The sequence below is a fragment of the Mauremys reevesii genome, linkage group 15, assembly GCF_016161935.1.
Source record: "Mauremys reevesii isolate NIE-2019 linkage group 15, ASM1616193v1, whole genome shotgun sequence".
Taxonomy (NCBI): domain Eukaryota; kingdom Metazoa; phylum Chordata; order Testudines; family Geoemydidae; genus Mauremys; species Mauremys reevesii.
This window is the reverse complement of record NC_052637.1, coordinates 16,239,989-16,259,161: the sequence shown is the minus strand read 5'-3', so window position 1 is coordinate 16,259,161 and position 19,173 is coordinate 16,239,989. Positions and strand designations below refer to the sequence as shown.

The 19,173-nt window shown below is 48.0% G+C and overlaps 1 protein-coding gene across 1 annotated transcript in view; it reads right to left on the bottom strand.

Moving 5' to 3' along the window:
- LOC120383114 (zinc finger protein 850-like) overlaps window positions 1-19,157 on the bottom strand; it is a 28,187-nt gene extending 9,030 nt beyond the window's left edge. The window contains exons 1-3 of the mRNA XM_039500739.1: window positions 18,899-19,157; window positions 16,102-16,180; window positions 14,173-15,729 (exon numbers count right to left, since the gene is read on the bottom strand). Of these exons, the coding sequence (XP_039356673.1) occupies window positions 14,173-15,729; window positions 16,102-16,171 (1,627 nt within the window). The 5' untranslated portion in view covers window positions 16,172-16,180; window positions 18,899-19,157. The remainder of the gene's footprint in view (window positions 1-14,172; window positions 15,730-16,101; window positions 16,181-18,898) is intronic.
- Between the last annotated feature and the right edge of the window lie 16 nt (window positions 19,158-19,173).

Genomic DNA, 19,173 nt, shown 5'->3' with positions numbered 1-19,173 from the left:
ACAACTCAGCACAGGTGATGCAAGATGCAAGAAGACTCATGCAGCCAGATCAGTGCTGGTGAAAGTTACACTCAAAGTTTGGCTAGCCGCACCTTTGAACATGTAGATAACCACAGAAAGTAACTACGTGGTTGCAACTTTTAAACGAAGGCCCCGACCTGGCACAAGATTTCTGAGGTAGGGCAGAGGTGCTCCTCTTTTGTCCCAGAATCGCCTAGCATTCCCTCCGGGGTGAAGCAGGCAAGCCTTCGTAGCTTTCAGCCCTCTGAAGAAGTAAGGTTTTTTTCATACCCATGCCTGAGGGGGTTTTCCCTAGGCAAGGAGGCATCAGGGTGCTGTCACCTCCAGAAGGGGGCAGAGAAGGCCTGACAGACCCCATCTGAGGAAGGTAACCTTAGCACGTCTGGGATGGTTTGTGTGGCATAGGGGCAGTGCTCTGAGTATAAGTAGCTCCTGTTATCTATTCCTGACCTAAAGCCAAGCTTTGCCCTAACAAAGAGAAGCTGTTATACTTTGTTCTGCACTGATTATGTGCTCTGTTCCCAAAGGGTCCTGGAGCACATGTAAACACACATATTAGTGTGTGTGTCATTGGCATGCTGGGGAGAGGGAAGAGTTGACGTTGATTATATCTGTTTCAGTTTTGCTATGTTCCACAAAACACCACTTGAAACCTTTAACTCTGCATTCAGTGTATGAGGTACTTGTAGGGATATTAAAGAAGGTTTACATTATATGAGAAATGATTTATTGATTTATGGTTTTATTATTAACTAATACTTTATAACTTAAGGTTTATGTTAGAAGTAAGTTTGTAAGGATTTATTGTCAGAAATATCTATGTAAGGTTTATGTTAAAAGTAGATTTGTAAGGATTCATTGTTGTAAGGATTTATTGTTAGAAATATCTATGTCTGTACAAGCCCGCTCAAGGAGATACTTTGTAAACGTCAATTAACTCCAAGCGCCTGTGTTTTAAAATGAAACTTTGAAGTCGCTACTTTGCTTTGTAACTAGTTAATTGACGTCAATTGACTCTAAGTGCCGGTTTTCTAAGTGAAAGTTTGTAACTGATACTTTGTTTTAAAAATGGCCGCTGTAAGCTGCTGATTGGGTAATTGACTCAGCACCTTGTTAACTCACCGCGCAAGCTGTCAATTGCCTCTGTAAGTGCTAATTGGGCAATTGACTTTGTTAACTCAGCGCGCAAGCCGTCAATTACCCCTATGCCTCAGGCAAAACTATGTAACATACAAATAGAGACCCCCACCTCTGTTAAAGTCATTTTTACCTCACTTTATGTTTTTAATTGTTAAAAGACAAGGCGTCTCACACCCCAAAAAGATAAAGAAACTGCAAAATAAATGTAGTTAAGATAAAAAGTATATGTGAATGAGTGTCTAGTTTAAATGTTGAATGAGTGTCTAGGGAGTTACCAAGCCTGAAAGAGTCAGTGTCGGCCGAAGAAGGTGTCAAGTGGAATCAACCAGATGACCCCCGGAGGGCGAACTGGAATCCACCCCGGCACCTCAAAGGAAACAAAGGGCAGAATGGAACCAGCTATCTGCTGATTGATCTGGCAACAGCAGAATAAAGACCTAACATGGGGAAAAATCCCTATAAAACTGAACCCTGGAGAATAAGGACTTTGAGTCAACGGTTTTGCTGCCAGCTTCTAGGAACATCAGGTGCACCTGACACGGACTCGGCTCCACTCTTGTGTACAGGATACCTGGCCAGTATTCTGTCACAAGCAACTTTAGGCTGGTAACTATAATATCTACGCAGAACTTGTATGAATGATTGTGTGAGTGGATATACATATATACATATATATAAGTAATCATAGGAATAAGTAGTCAAACAACGTTGTTTGCAGTTATCTTCTATTTTATTATAATATTTACAATAAATGTGACAAATATCTTTTCCCCTTTAATAAGATCCTGCTGGTTTTTATTATATTGGTATAACATACTTACCGACCAACCAAAGCCAGAGCCACAACCTGGTAAGCCGCCACCTTCCCACTTAATAATAAGTTAACAGCAAGATTACAAAAGGGCACATCAGATACAGTTGGGAATAGTAAAATGGTGGTAAAATCCTGGCCCCATTGAAGTTTCAGGTAGTTTTGCCACTGACATAAATGGAACCAGGATTTTACTTCAGATCTCTCATTCTTTAAACCCAAATTTTAGTCACTCAGCCAGGCTGCCTTTCTGATCCAGTGTTCCACATATAAGTGCTTTGGTTAGCCTACCTCTGACCAGAACGTCTTCTCAGATCCAGGGATAAGATTCTTGAGCTTCAGTTTTCTACAGCTGCTGGCTGCGTTCAGTTTCCAGATGTCCACGAGAAGCTGCAGCATGTTTCAGCAGACAAGTGGGGATCCAGACTCCTTTCAGGACGTTCCGTTCAGCTGACTGGTTTTGGTGTCACTGCTAAATGTGACAGGTTGCTCTTGGTGCTGTTAGTTTTGGTTACTTAAATAGTGACAAAATAATAGAGACAAGGGCTCTTCTGAGGCATATCACAGCATCTCATGCTCTTTGAGAGGGCTGATGCAGCCAGGAGTTGTGTTCTGACTATAAGGACAGTTAAGCAGTAGAACAGGTTACCCAGGAAGGATGTGGTATCTCTGTCATTGGAGGTTTTTAAAGGAAGGTTGGACAAACGCTTGCCAGGGATGGTCCAGGTTTACTTGGTCTTGCCTTAGCATGTGGGGCCAAACTAGATGGTCTCATGAGGTCCCTCCCAGCCCTACACTTCTATGATTCTGTTATACCCCTTTCCCCTACCCTGTCCCTGCTTGACCAGTTAGATTGTAAGAACTTAGAGGTAGGGACTGTTGACTACTCTGTAAAGCACCTAGCACAATGGGTCTCAAATGGCCCTAGGCTTTCCTGGGATAAACATGATTAATAATAAAACCCTTAATGGTGACCTCAGTGCAGTTAAAGCAGATGAACTTCTCAAATGCCTGGCACATGGGACAGTCAGACGTGACAGTCAATTGCTACAAGGGTGTATGCAGGGACTTGGTGACTCCCATCTGCCTTGCCAGGAGGTTCCTCATTTATTTGTTGTATCAACCCTTAGCTTTTAGACCTCTCTGGCAGCGAGAGTCTGGTGAATATCTCGAGCCCCGTTGAAACCTGCTGGGACTTGTTAAATCTGGTATGCACTTTTGGCTCCAGGACAAACCCCCTCAGCAGTCCCCTGAAAATCCCCTACCTACAACCATTTCCCTTTCCCGTCCCTGGTGAGATGGGATGACCTGGATCAAAACATGGATGCAGGGCCAGCTCCAGACCCCAGCGCGACAAGCACGCGCGTGGGGCGGCAGTTGTCGTCAGGGGCGGCAGATTGGGCCGGCGGACCTGCCGCAGTCATGCCTGCGGAAGGTCCACCGGAGCCCCGGGACGACCGGACCTGCCGCAGGCATGACTGCGGACGGTTCACTGGTCGTGCGGCTCGGCTGGACTTCCCGCAGGCATGACTGCGACAGCTCAACCGGAGCCGCCGGACCAGCCAACCGTCCGCAGCTGTGGGAGGTCCAGCCGAGCCGTGGGACTAGTGGACCCTCACCAGTCAAGCCAGCGGGAGGTCCGCTGCTCCCGGGGCTCCGGGGCGTCTCCCGCGCATGACTGCTTGGGGTGGCCGAATATGTAGAGCCGGCCCTGCATGGATGCTATTCTGCAGCCTCTCAGGGTGAGGAGCACAACTGGGGAAGTGTCAGAAGGGGCTTTAGTCCATTTCAGACTGAGATCCTCAATTTCTACTCCATCCCTGTCCCGCCCCGTTGCTGTCACACCAGAGACTCTGAAGCCCCCTGCAATGAGACAAGCGCAGTCACAAAAGCCGGTCACAGTCACTAAGGGCCGACAGTTTCTGAACCTCTCCTGCCATTTATACATTCCCAGCCCTGAAAACGAGGGCAGAGAAGTCGAGACCGCTAAACCTTACACAGCATCCTTAGTAAACCCTCCTCAGCAAACATCTGTTTGTATTGACGTGTACATTGAAACAACTGGATTCTCATGCATGAGTGGAAAGTGGATCATTGGGAAGTTTAACCCCTCTCCCCTGTCTGCCTCCCCCAAATGGGCCAAGGAAACTGGGCAGCTGCTTTCCTTCTAAACCCAGAAGTGCTTGTTGTTGAAAGGGGGAGAATGGGTTGAGAGATGGGAATAAAAAAATCGACCCTTTTCCCTGTAAATATGCAATAATTGGAGAGCAAAAAGGAAATTGAGAATATTTCAAACTCTCATGGATAAAATGGGCAAGTTCTGAGTGGGTTTTAAATTGCTATTGGCCATTTAGCTGGACTAGGAGGAAAATCTGAGGGGATTTTATATGAATATTCAATAGGATTTAGGTGCCTAAGTACTTTTGTGAATCCAGGCTGGAGAGACTGTACCGTTGTTTGTGATGTGTCCCACAGACCTGAATTCCAGCACTTACACCGGCCCCAGAACCAGGGGGGCCAAGGGGCCATGGTCCTCCCACTTTTAAACAAAAGAAACATAAGCCCACAATTCATGTCCCCCAGAGAGATTTTTCTCCCTGAAGAATAATAGATTTTGCTGGGGAGGCACTGCAATGACACCTTTCTCCCACTAGGGGCTGCTGTGATGCCAGAAGAGAGGGCAGCTGGCTCACTGCCAGGGAAGCCAGCTGTGGAAGGGGAGGGGATGCTTTGATCTTGGCATAACGCCCCCCCCACACACACACACTTCTACAAAGGTTCCAGTGCCCTTGAGCACTTATGTGCATACACTCTAGCTGCCTTCACTGTGTTAGGTGTAGCTATACTGACTGGTAGAGGGATTAGCCGAAACAGATTGGCAGAGCTGTCGCTGTGATGTGAGGAGAGGTGAATGTGTAATATAAGGGATCAATTATGTCTTATTTCAGCCCTGAGTGAGTAGACTCTGTCAGTAGCAGTGCAGAGGGGTATTCTTGCCAGGGGGGCTGTCCACAGCCTGGTGGCAGACGTGACAGTGGTCTGCAGGGCTTACGTAGGACTGATACCAATGTCAAAAAACTTATCAGTATCAGTTACTGAGCAGATATTATAGATTCTAAGGCCAGAAGGGGCCATTGTGATCATCTAGTCTGAATGCCTGTGTAACACAGGCCAGAGAACTTCCCAAAATAACTCCTAGAGCTTTTAGACAAACATCCCGTCTTGATTTTAAAATTGTCAGTGATGGAGAATCCACCCAAACCTTTGGTAAATTGTTCCAATAGTTAATTACCCTCAACATTAAAAAATTACACCTTATTTCCAGTGATGTCCATACTCAATGTTCCACATTGTGGAAATGTGATAATGTAAATGGAATTGACCAGTGAGCCTGGGCTATGAAAATCAGATATAAACAAATAAACCTTATAATTAACATCAACATGACTAAAGACCTGAAGAGAAGTTTGTGCTTTAGTATTTGCAGGATAAGGGAATTAACAAAAGAAATGAGAAACTTATTAAAATAAACCCCCACCCCCTAAAATTATATGTTACTGGAAGTCCAGACCAGTATTTAATGCAATAGGAACATAACAACATTTTTCATAGAGGTAACAGTGAATCAATGGTTGCAATATCTGCTTGCAAACTAAAGCTTCTATCCAGAAAAAAAATTGAACAAATGCTTTACTTTATGAGGTGCAAATATTCCCAATGATATCCCCTCCCCAACCTTTTCTCATTGATATCTTTTATTGGACCAAGTTCTGCTGGGGAGAGAGACAAGTTTTGGAGCTACACAGAGCTCTTCTCCAGGGCTGGGGAACACACGGAGAGCCTCACAGCTAAATACAAGGTGGAACGGATTGTTTAGCATAAGGAGTTAGCACATATTTCACGAATGATCCCTTGAAATATGTGGGGGGAAAAACCAAGGAGTACTTGGTGGGTTTTAGCCCATGAAAGCTTATGCTTCTATCCCAGGTGGGTTCTCTGGTCGGTAATAAGGTTTGAGCTGTCACTGGTGTTTCCTGTAGTCAGGGCACTTACAGGGCTTCTTGCCAGTGTGGGTTCTCTGGTGGGTAGTAAGAGCTGATCTCTGAACCTTTCCCTGCACTCACTACATTTAAAGGAACAGGAGTACTTGTGGCACCTTATGCAGCCTCTGATGATCGATAAGGGATGAGCTCAAACTGAAGCTTTTCCCACACTCAGGGCAGCTATAGGGTTTCTCTCCAGGGCTGATTCTCTGTTGGGCTCGGATATTGTTAGTTTTCCTGAGAGCTCTGCCGATGGAAGTGGCTTTACCCTGTGGTGCCTCTCCAGGGACTTTTTTCTTGACTGTCTGATCTGCATCAAGACTCCCAGGCCACCACCTGCTTAGGACTCTGAGAAACCTTCCCTGATCTTCCCAATAACTGTCCATGTGGCTCTGCTTGCTGCTGAGAGATCTTTTCCTTTTTATTCACCATCCCATCATCTATTGGAATAAATAGGGAAACCGGAGACCCAAATCATTCCTTGTGCTGGGAAACAGAGCCCTCGGAAAGGGAGCATGGCAGAAATAAATAATAATAGGAGCTGAAATTAGGGGCCAAAGCTCCCACCTCTATTTTCACCAGACTGATTTTTATCCCAGCTACAATTATCTCAGGGTCACATCAACTTTGTTTCTAAGGGGACCTCTTACCCCTTCTTACCTCATACAAAGGGAGAGACTTTGCTGGGAAAACCACTGGTCTCTTTAATACGGCACAGACCAGATGCAGGGTCAAAAGCATCAGAATTTGCTACCACAAGAAACCTGACACTGACGGTGTATCATAGGGTTGCTTGCCCTTCAAAAAAGCATCCCCTGGGGCTGTGGCAGGGAGATAGGACTCCCCCCAGCCTTCTCACCTTGCAGAAGCTCCGGGGCTGGGGCCATGGGAGAGGCGCCTCTCCCCAGCTGCAGCAACTCCGGGGCTGGGGAGGAGAGGCATCTCACCCTACTGCAGCCCTGAGGCTGTGAGGGAGAGGTGTTTCTCCTTGCCACACCACAGCCCTGGGGCTGGGGGAGTCAGCACAGCCCCTCATGCCCCACACTCCCCCATCACCACCCCCACCTCACCCCACTCCCCTGAATGCAATGTGCACGCTTGTGCGGCCCTTGGTGGCCTCCTGCGCAGGCACGTACCTTAGAGGGATCGTAGGTTGGCAGAGCTGTCACTGTGATACGAGGAGCAGTGCAGATGTACTGCACAAGATCAATGATGCCTCATTTCAACGCTGAGCTTCATAGCCTGTCAGCAGAAGCGCACAAGGGTGTCTTCTTGCCATAGGGATGGTCAGCAGTCTGGTGCCAGAATGACAGTGCTGTCCAGGGCTTGGTGAGGGGTAAGTGAAGACAGCATCTCGGGACACCTCCAGGCCAGGGTGGATGGTGGTAACATTTTGTAGGTCTGGGGTGGTTTGTTGGAGTAGGCTCAGGGCAGGTCTATACATAAAATGCTTCGGTTGCGCTGCTGTACCACATCAGCATAGACACCACCTATGCCAATGGGAGGGCTTCGCCCGTCGGCACAGGTAATCCACCTCCCGAGAGGCGATCGCTAGAGAACTGTCCCATTGATGTAGCACTGCCTACACCGGGACTTAGGTCACTTTAGCCATGTCACTCAAGGGTGTGGATTTTTCACTCCCTGAGTGACATAGTTACACCATCCTAGTTCCCTAGTGTAAATCAGGTCTCACTGTGTGGCTTGTTGTAGGTTGGTCAAAATGTCATTGAACCTGGTGGATATAAGCACCACCCTTCTTTTAAGAAACAATAAAACTACTTTCTGATACAACAGACAGGCATGTGTCACTGCCCAGAACAAAGGGGTAGCTCAGGAATTTGAATTATATGAGAAAGGGTATTGACTGGAGATTGTTTTGAAGTGTGTGGGTGGGTGTCTGTGCAAAGGTGCTGCACCCCTATTGTTCCCTAGGGCTGATCCACCCCTGCTCCGTCCTGAGGCCCTGCCCCCACTCTGTCTCTTCCCCATAGGTCCCGTCCTTGCTCTGCCTCTTCCCGCTCACACTCTGTCCCCTCCCCGAGGCCCCCACCCACCCGCTGCACTCCGCCTGACCCCAAGCTCCTCCCCCAGTCACCAAACAACTGATCAGGGGCCCTGCCGAACAGCACCCATGGAAAAAAACTACTGGGTCTTCAGCACCCACCAGCCACCTGCCAATCAGCTGCTCAGTGGCAGGCAGGAGTCGCTATGGGGAGGGTGCAGAGCGGGGGACGGTCGGGGGAGAGCGAGGGTGGGGTTTGGGGGGAAGGGACGGAGTGGGGGCAGGGCCTCAGGGTGGAGCTGGGGTGGAGCACTCACCTGGAAAGAAGAAAGTTGGCACTTGTGGCTGGCATTATGAACAAAGAAACCATCCCCTCTTGTTTGATTCTTCCTGTGTTCAGGGAACAGCCTTTTGTACATTCTCTGTAAATAAACAGGATTGCATCGAAGACACCTGGCTCCATCATTTCCTCCTCCTAACGGAAACAACTCACACGGCCCCCAACTTTGGCTGACTGCTCAGGTCAAAAGGGGTGGCAGAGGGTAAGCCTCTGTAAGGTAGGTAGATCCTGCTTGCTACACATGACCTAAGACTGAGCTTCACCTTAGCAAAGAAAGGGTATTAGATTTAGGGTGTGTCTACACGGGAGGTTTAATCCAAAACCTTGTGTTCTATTCCATGCAATTTGCAGTCCAATAAAGTGCACACAGGACCCCTGTTCTGTTTTCACTTTGCATTGAGTGAACCCCCAGCGGGAGTTTGCCATGAGCTGAGGGCATATCGTTCTCTGGGGCTATTCAATCCTTTGGTTGGCTCTCTGAGCAGCATGCATCCTGGAGTTGTTTACCCTCTGAATTATGTGGCGCCAACTGGGCTTAAATGAAAAAGAAAAGTCCCATGATTCCACTGTCTCCAGCCCCTGCTTTCTTTCTGGACTGGAGGGGTGTCATTTTTGAATTGCTGTCAGTCAGATGCAACAATGCTCTGCACCGCTGCGGTGACGAGCACAAACACGCAGAGGCGGCTTGGGCTGCTTTACTGCACTCAAAGCCAGATGAATTCAGCATTGGACTTTGCCTGTTGCACTACCGTGCAGATGACGGGAGCAGGAGACTATTCTATGGCAGCAGCAGCTCCTCTGGCAGCAGGACAAGGAGGAAGAACAGGAGGATGCCACCAAGCTGTTCGAAAAAGAGGACGGGATCCTGGATCACCTATGCAGTATTCAGTGCCAATTCTGGGCCCTGGAAACCAGCATGGATTGGTGGGAGAGGATCATTTTGTAGAGCTGGGATGACCAGCAATGAAGAGAGAACATAAGAATGGCCAGACTGGGTCAGACCAAAGGCCCATCTAGCCCAGTATCCTGTCTTCCAACAGTGGCCAATGCCAGGTGCCACAGAGGGAATGAACAGAACAGGTAATCATCAAGTGATCCATCCTCTGTCACCCATTCCCGACTTCTGGCAAACAGGCTAGGGACACCATTCCTGCCCATCCTAATTAATAGCCACTGATGGATCTATCCTCCATGAACTTATCTAGTTCTTTTTTGAACCCCCTTATGGTCTTGGCCTTCACAACATCCTCTGACAAGGAGTTCCACAGGTTGACTGTGCATTGTGTGAAGAAATACTTCGTTTTATTTGTTTTAAACCTGCTGCCTATTAATTTCATTTGGTGACCCCTAGTTCTTGTGTTATGAGAAGTAGTAAACAACACTTCCTTATCTACTTTCTCTACACCAGTCATGATTTTATAGACCTCAATCATATCCCTGCCCTTAGCCATCTCTTTTCCAAGCTGAAAAGTCCCAGTCTCATTAGTCTCTCTTTGTATGGAAGATGTTCCATACTCCTAATCATTTTTGTTGTCCTTTTCTGAACCTTTTCCAATTCCAATATATCTTTTTTGAGATGGGGCAACGACATCTGCATGTAATATTCAAGATGTGGGTGTACCATGGATTTATATAAAGGCAATATGATATTTTCTGTCTTATCCTAATGATTCCCAACATTGTTTGCTTTTTTAACTGCCGCTGCACACTGAGTGGATGTTTTCAGAGAACTAGCCACAACAACTCCAAGATCTCTCTCGAGTGCTAACAGCTAATTTAGACCCCATCATTTTATATGCATAGTTGGGATTATGCTTTCCAATGTGCATTAATCAACATTAAACTTCATCTGCCATTTTGTTGCCCAGTCACACAATTTTGAGAGATCCTTTTGTAGCTCTTCACAGTCTGCCTAGGTCTTAACTATCTTTAGTAATTTTGTATCATCTGCAAATTTTGACACCTCACTGTTTATCCCTTTTTCCAGATAATTTATGAACATGTTGAATAGGACTGGTCCCAGAATAGACCCTTGGGGGGACACCACTATTTACCTGTCTCCATTATGAGAACTGACCATTTATACCTACCCTTTGTTTCCTATCTTTCAACCAGTTACTAATCCATGAGAGCACCTTCTCTCCTATCCTGGGGCAGCTTACTTTGCATAAGAACCTTTGGTGAAGGACCTTGTCAAAGGCTTTCTGAAAATCTGAGTACACTATATCCACTGGATCCCCTTGGTCCAAATGCTTGTTGACCCCCGCCCCCAAAGAATTCTAGTAGATTGGTGAGGCATGATTTCCCTTTACTAAAACCATCTTGACTCTTACTCAACAAATTATGCTCATCTATATGTCTGACAATATTGTTCTTTAGTATAGTTTCAACCAGTTTGCCCAGTACTGAAGTCAGGCTTACAGGCCTGTAATTGCTGGGATCACCTCTGGAGCCCTTTTAAAACATTGGCATCACATTAGCTATGCTCCAGTCATCTGGTACAGAAGCTGATTTAAATGATATGTTACAGACTACAGTTAGTAGTTCTGTAATTTCACATTTGAGTTCCATGAGAACTCTTGGGTGAATACCATCTGGTCCTGGTGACTTATTGCTGTTTAATTTATCAATTTGTTCCAAAACCTCCTCTAATGATACCTCAATCTGGGACAGTTCCTGAGATCTGTCACCTAAAAAGAATGGCTTGGGTTTGGGAATCTCTCTCACATCCTCAGCCGTGAAGACTGATGCAAAGAATTCATTTAGTTTCTCCACAATGGCCTTATCGTCCTTGAGTGCTCCTTTAGCATCTCATTCATGCATGGCCCCACTCGTCGTTTAGCAGGTTTCCTACTTCTGATGTACTTAAAAAAAAATTTGCTATTACTTTTGGAGTCTTTGGCTAACTGTTCCTCAAATTCTTTTTTGGCCTTCCTAATTGTATTTTTACACTTCATTTGCCGGTGTTTATGCTCCTACGGTATTTTCCTCACTAGGATTTAACTTCCACTTCTTAAAGGATGCCTTTTGCCTCTCACTGCTTCATTTACTTTGTTGTTTAGCCACGGTGGCTCTTTTTTTATTCTTTTACTATGTTTTTTTAATTTGGGGTATTCTTTCTTATGTTGTGATCCGGGAGCCCAGGCTGAGCAGCTGCTGCTCCGGGGAGTCTGTGCTGGGGCAAGCCAGTCATTAACCCCCCATTTCCTGGCTGGGGAGAGGGAGGGGACTTACTCCATCTGGGACCAGCCCCCTGAGCAGCCCTGGACTCTGCCCACACCAGACCCTGGGCCGGAGCCCCCATGTGAGTGAGACCCCCCAGGGGAAGTGCTGGGGATGGCCAGAGTGATGTTCAGTTTTTTTGACACCCCCCTCAATAAAAACTCTCTTTAAGGACCCCCCAAGGATGTGATGGGTGGAATATCCCGTCCCCTCTGTCATAGGGTGACTGGCAAAAAAGGGAGCAAAGTCCAGTGCAGAGCTTCATTTGGCCATAAGGGGTGCTACAGAGAATAGGCTCATCCATTTCCATATGGCGTAGACTGCAGGACTGAGAGACTCCTCCCATCGAGGAGAGAAGAGAGACCAAGTTGGAGCATAGGGCAGGAGCACCAACCACCAGAGTACCAGCTCCCATTGCTGGGAATTCCCAGGCTTCCACAGCAACGTGCTGAGGAGATCCAACAACAGGAAGAGATTGGCCACCCCAGAGGCAGAAAGGGAGAGGCCTGGAGGTACATATGCATCATGATGGTAAGTTCTGCCCACTGCACAGGACCCTATAGAAATGGGGAAGGCCCAGACTCTTAAAGATACTGTGCTAAGGGGTGATGGGCCCCCCCCATTATGGGATTGAAACAAAGGATATGGGGACCCCGTTTGGATAAAGGAAGAATAAGGCCCTGGGGGTACTGTGTTTTTGTTGTGGGAAAATGAGGCACATAAAAAGCCCTCTCCCCCGCTCCAGAATCTCAAACTTTGGGAAGTGGGACTATTGCTCTGGGGAAGCCAGGCTTCAAAGTGTTTGGGAACTTGGACAGCCAAGGGAACAGGTCCCAAATTTAATATAACAACAGCCACACTGGGTTAGACCAATAGTCCATCTAGCCCAGTATCCTGTCTTCCGACAGTGGCCAATGCCAGGTGCCCCAGAGGGAATGCACAGCACAGGCAATCATCAAGTGATCCATCCCCTGTTGCCCATTCCCAGCTTCTGGCAAACACAGGCTAGAAAATATAGAGGTGGGAGGTCTGTCAGGGGTTTCAAACATCCCTTTTGCTGAGGGAGAGGCCCCAGACTCTAGTCTAACCTTGGGGGTGGGGTGGGAGAACTTGGGGAATGTACATAATTTCTACAGGCACCAACCTGGAGTCTGAAATGATTCCACTGGAGAAGAGCCCACTGAGATGCTCTGAGCAAGACCAGGATTCCCTAACCCATGTCAGAAAATGGGTGAAACTTGTTTCACAGGTTCTGAAAGCTCAAATATATGCTGAGAACCAAATCCCTGATATGAGCATCAACCACCTTGGCAAACTACAGGGTCAGATGAAGCCCCTCTGGCAGAAATGGACGATGGGACAAAAACTTCTCAGCTCACCTCAGTTTCAACACTGTGTAGAGCTGACAGGCCGCTGGCTCCCAATACCCTCCATCTCTACGTTTCTCCTTCCTCTCCCCTTGGCCTTCCTCTCAAAAACTACCAGTTCAATTTCTTTGACGTGTTCTGGAAATACTCTTCCACCCCCGGACCATTCACTTGAACATTTTTAGAATGGGAGAGATTTTCTACTTGAAGACAGAAGAGGAAGGGGTTGAAAGCCGGATCCCGGTTGCATTCTCAATGATGGACAGAGACATAAAAAAGGAAACAAGAAGATGCTGTAGAGCTGTTTGCCTCTTGTGAGTTGATTTTCTCAACAAAAATTTTTTTTTTTTTTTAAACCATAACCCACTCTGCATTGTCTCTATCAAAAACAGAAGGGTTTGGGGAGCAAGGAGAAAAAAAATAACTTGTTGGGGAAAAACATTTGTATGAAAATCATTGAATAAAATGAACGGAAACAAAAATGACATTTAATGAGAGTGAAGGTTCCAGTAGGACTCACCTGCTCACCCAAAACCTTAGAACAGGAGAAGAAGGGAAAAGACTCGTCACACTAATTACAGCATCTTGGATCATACGCACCCACGCTTCATGAGGCCTTCACTTCCATCTCTAACAGGAACCCAAAAGTAACATTCATCCAACTTCATCCCACTCACGCTGTAACACAAAACCCGACAAGTGAACTAATACTAGGCGTCTTTCATTGGCCGCTGTCAGAAGACAGGATACTGGGCTAGATGGACCTTTGGACTGACACAGTGTGGCCAATCAACAGTTTAGCACATCCCATCTCCCACAGCCCATGTGTTTGGGAATTAATCTGCTTTGACAGCAGGCAGGTCACTGCAGAGGTTGTGTGTCAGAGCGTCAGCTGGATGGCAGTGTGGGGGCAGGTTGTTCTTCAATCTCTGTTGGAGAAGGAAAACTTTTAGACTCTATGACAGTTATTCCCCCACCTCCCATCCCAATCTCCAAGTAATCCACCCACTAGCACCCCAGATACCTCTCCCATTGGCTGGGCCCATCCAGCAACAACCCAATTTCAAAATACTCCATTCACCTCCCGTGCTCCAGAATCCACCATCCTGCCTCCTGGGTCCCAAGTCTCTCAATGCCCCAGCACCCATCCTCAGCCACCTATAGATCTCACAATCCCCAGATGAGTGAGTGGAGCAGAACTCTGAGAAAAAACACTGTGACCATCTATCCCATGTGGATTTTCTGATGCCTTATGAGGTGGGAGCTCTGACGGAAGCTTTTCCCACACTCAGGGCATTTATAGGGTTTTTCTCCCGTATGGATCCTCTGATGTGTTTTAAGAAGTGAGTTCGACTGGAAGCTTTTCCCGCACTCACTACATTTAAAAGGTCTCTCCTCAGTGTGGATTTTCTGGTGTCTAATAAGGCCTGAGGTCACACTGAATCGTTCCCCACAGTCGGGGCATTTATAGGGCCTGTCTTCTGAGTGGATTCGCCGGTGTCTCCGGAGAGTTGAGCTGTCATTGTACCTTTTCCCGCAGTCCAGGCATTTAAAGGGTTTCTCTCCTGTATGGATTCTCTGATGTTTCATAAGGGCTGAGCAATGACTGAAGCTTTTCCCGCACTCGGGGCACTTATAAGGTTTCTCTCCTGTGTGGATTCTCTGGTGTTTAACAAGGGCTGAATTCATACTAAAGTTTTTCCCACAGTCGGGGCATTTATAAGGTGCTGCTGCCGTGTTAGTTCCCTGATGTGTAACAGGTGCTGGCCTTCGTTTCTCTCCAGTGTGCATTCTCTTATGTTTAATAAGGCCTGAGCAGTCACTGAAGCTTTCCCCACAGACCAGGCATTTATAGGGTCTCTCTCCAGTGTGGCTCCTCTGATGTCTGGTAAGGTGGGAGCTCAGACGAAAGCTATTCCCGCAATCAAAGCACTTATAGGGTTTTTCTCCCGTGTGGATTCTTAGATGTGCTGTGAGGTCTGAGCTCACACTGAAGCTTTTCCCGCAGTCAGGGCATTTATAGGGCTTCTCTCCAGTGTGGACTCTCTGATGTACAATCAGGATCGATCTCCGATTGAAGCTTTTCCCACACACGGGGCACTTAAAGGGTCTCTCTCCCGTGTGAATTCTCTGATGCACAAGGAGGTCTCTACTCACACTAAAGTTTTTCCCACAGTCGGGGCACTTGTAAGGGTTGTCCACCATGTGGGTGGCCTCGTGTGCAAGAAGGTAAGAGCTCACTCGGAATTTTTTCCCACATTTGAGGCACTCATAGGGTTTCTCTCCTGTATGGATTTTCCGATGGGTACAAAGGGTTGAGCTCAGACGGAAGCTTTTCCCGCAGTCGGGGCACTTATAGGGTTTCTCTCCTGTGTGGATTCTTTTATGTTTAATAAGGGTTGATCTCACAGTGAAGCTTTTCCCACATTCGGGGCATTTATAGGGCTTCTCTCCAGTGTGAATTCTCTGATGCGTAATAAGAAATGACCTCCGATTGAAGATTTTCCCACACTCAAGGCAGTTATAGGGTTTCTCTCCCATGTGGATTCTCTGATGGACTTTTATACTTTTAGATTTCCTGAGAGCTCTGCCTGTGGTACTGGCTTTACCATGTGACTCCTCTACGGGAATTTTCCCCAGATCTTTTGAACTGCATTGACTCTCGTAGGTAGGCTTCTCGGGACTCAGGGAAATGCTCCCTTCGTATCTTCCCAATAGCCTCCCATCTGCTTCCGCTTCCCGCAGGCAATTCTCCTCCTTTATCTTCACCGTCCTATCCTCTGCTGGAATAAAGAGGGAAAATTGAGACCTGAGTCATTGCTTGGGCTCGGAAGTAAAGAATCCTCTGAAAGGGGCAACGACAGAAATAAATAATATGATCTGAAATAAGGGACCAAATCCCCCAAAGCAGAGGGACCAGTTCTGCTTCTGCATGACAGCTGAGCACTGAGAAAGAAAGAGGACGAGGGAGAGAGAGGTGTATTTATGTGTCAATCAGGGTGTGAGGGAAACTGACATCTGCCAGGAGGATGCGACTCCTGCTGGGAAAACCCTGACATGGGTGAGAAGATGCAGAACTGAGGGACCTTTCTGAGAATCCCAGCTGTTTCCTTCACTCACCCATGGTTTCTGAGTTGGTTTAACACACTCCTCACCTGCGCAGGTTCCTCTCAGGATCTCCCCTTCCTCTTCATCCAAGGGGCCCAGCTCCTCCCCTGGCTCCATCGGAGAGATCTGGAGTAGAAATAGCCCTGGGTTAGATGGAGTGTGGGCTTCCCGCACACAAGGTGAGTTTATTCACTCGTGTCTCCATGTGCAATTTTTACCGATTTTTTTAGCTGGGAACAGTTGAGTCATCTTGAAAAGTGAAGAGTTAAAAATCAAACTCGTGGTTTTTCTATGAGGGAAATGAAGCTTTAATTCTCTCTCCAGTCACAGACCGATGCCCCATTGTGCTGTTGCTTTAGCAGGGCTCACTGCATGCTGCCAGCTGTGAAGCAATGAGTCCTAGTGGATGTGGTACTAGGCAGACCCTCATGAGACCTCTGATCTACACCCAGCTCTGTCATTGGCGTGAAAAGCAATATTCCCATCCCCAAGTTCCAAATATCAGGAGTCAGATCTCAAAAACCATGAGTATCAGAGGGGTAGCCGTGTTAGTTTGGATCTGTAAAAGCAGCAAAGAGTCCTGTGGCACCTTATAGACTAACAGACGTATTGGAGCATGAGATTTCATGGGTGAAGGCATCCGACGAAGTGGGTATTCACTCACGAAAGCTCATGCTTTGCTGCTTTTAAAAATCATGAGATTTCCTGAGGGAAAAAAGTGTTGTAACTGTAGGAGTCCTGACCCAAAAGAGGGTATTGGGGGCACTGCAAGGTTATCGTAGGGGGGTTGTGATATTGTCATCCTTACTTCTGTGCTGCTGTTGGCAGCAGCACTGCCTTCAGCGTTGGGCAGCTGGACAGCAGCATCTGCTGGCCGGGAGCCCAGTTCTGAAGGCAGTGCCATGGCCAGCAGCAGCATAGAAGGATGGCATGGCATGGTATTGCCACCTTTACTTCTGTGCTGCTGCCTTCAGAGCTGGGCCCTCGGCCAGCAGCCACCACTCACGTATTGCCACCCTTGCTTCTGCGCTGCTGCTGACAGTGCTGCTTTCAGAGCTAGGCACCTGGCCAGCAGCCACCACTTTCCAGCCACCCAACTCTCTACAATAACCTTGCAACCACCCACCCCTCAGTCCCCTTTTGGGTCAGGACCCCCAGTTTGAGAAACATTGGTCTCTCGGTAAAATCTGTATAATATAAGGTAATAGTACACAAAAGGCCAGATTTCATGGTGGAGACCAGATTTCATGGTCTGTGACATGTTTTACATGGCCGTGAATTTGGTAGGGCCCTATTAATAGTGGGGACACACACACACCCCATTTTATTTTTCCAGCTAAGGATTAAAAACAAAAAAAACCCTCCACACTGCTCATATTTAGTGTCAGTTCGTTTTTTCAATCCGAGTGCAAGATCATCTTATTTGCATATATGAGGCCAGATGAAGTGCATCAAGAAAAGCAACCACAATTAGCAATAATCTTCACTGTCTGCAGCAGAATTTAATCCGGACAATTATATTGGTGTGGTAGCCAACACTACAGAATTTCATGGAGTTTTGACCCTCCAGAGGATGAGATGACTACCCCTGTCTTCAGAGTCAATTTAGTACAAGTAAAAAGGGGGAGGGGGAAAGAATTATAGAACGACCAATATTCTAAATTGTCACAATCCATGACAGTCCAGGTTGCCCTTCTGCATACAAAGTTTTTCTCTGTACAAGTGATCAACATTATATATATATACAAACGAACTTTGTATTTAAATTAAAATAAGGAATTAGCAGCCTTTAAGTTCCCTGTTGACATCAGAGGTTGGTATTATAGTGAGCTCAAATATTCCAGAAATGGGAGGTGTCACACTGGAACACACCTACTAACAGAGCCGGCTTCAGGAGAGAAACTACAATCATTTCAGGCAGGGATAGTCAACTATTTTTTGTCAAGGTCCAAATTTCTTGGTCAAGGTATGGCCAGAGAAAAATTATACAAACAACCACAATAATAATGAATAAATAAAAATAATTGTGGGGTCTACTCAAAAGCATCTGGTGGTCCAGTTTTGGCCCATGATCTGCCTATTGGCTACCACGATTTGAGCCCTCTCTATCTCCCTTTACAGCAGGGAGCAGATTCGGACGGCCAGCGAGGGAAGTGACTTCAGCAGATGTTACTGAACATGTTCAGATGGCTGAACTTGAAGCCTGCCCAGGAACAACAGCAAAGTAGCAAATTATGACTCGTAGTGGCCTGTAATATTATTCTGGCTCCTCTTACCAGGACTAAACCCAGTGAGACACTTTTAATCTCCACCTCCAGGCACAGAATCTCTGAAAGAAGCGGAACCAAAGGAGCCGCTCTGGGGGATCCCCTGACACTGTCCCCAGGGCAGCGCATCCCCCCAGCAATGTGGGCACCAGGCAGAGGCAGGAACTGGCTTTTCCTCTCCCTGCCCCTCCCCTTCTCCCCCGGAAAGTCACTGTGCCCCGGGGTGCTGCAGGGAATGGGGCTGGGCAGGGCTGGGAGCCGGGACCTCCCTCCCCACTGATCGCTCCTGCTGCCCCTGCCAGGCTCTGCCCCTGTCTCCCTCCCGCCCCCTCCCCTCGGGCTGAGAGACTCGGTCCCTGGCCCGGCCCGGCCCGGGGCGTTCGCTCCCCGGAGCTGGCTCGGCTCCTGCGGGCGCTCAGGGGGGCAGAGCTGGGGGGGGGGGGTCAGGGAGGGCAGCAGCTCTGGGACTCGCAGACCCCCACCCCCCCCGGGAGCAGAGCTGGGGCGAGGAGGGGCCGTTGGTGCAGAGTCACTTTCCTGCCCGGCCCCAGCCCTTCCCCCGGGTCTCGCCCCTCACCTGCAGGCTCCGGCTCAGGGGCTGGTGTCGGCAGAGCCCGGGGCTGCCCCCGCAGAGAGTCCCCCCGGCTGGGCACTGGGGCGGGGGCGGTCAGTGCAGGTCTCTCCCCGCTGGGGAGCAGCAGTGTCTCAGTCCCGGCTCCCGCACCAGGCAGGCGGCACCGTGTGACCCGGGAGGAAGTTCAACCCCCGATATCCTGAGCCGGGGGAGCAGGATCGTTCAGCGATCAGCCGCTTCCCTTCCCCGAGCCCTGCACAGAGCCCCCTGGCGGCCGC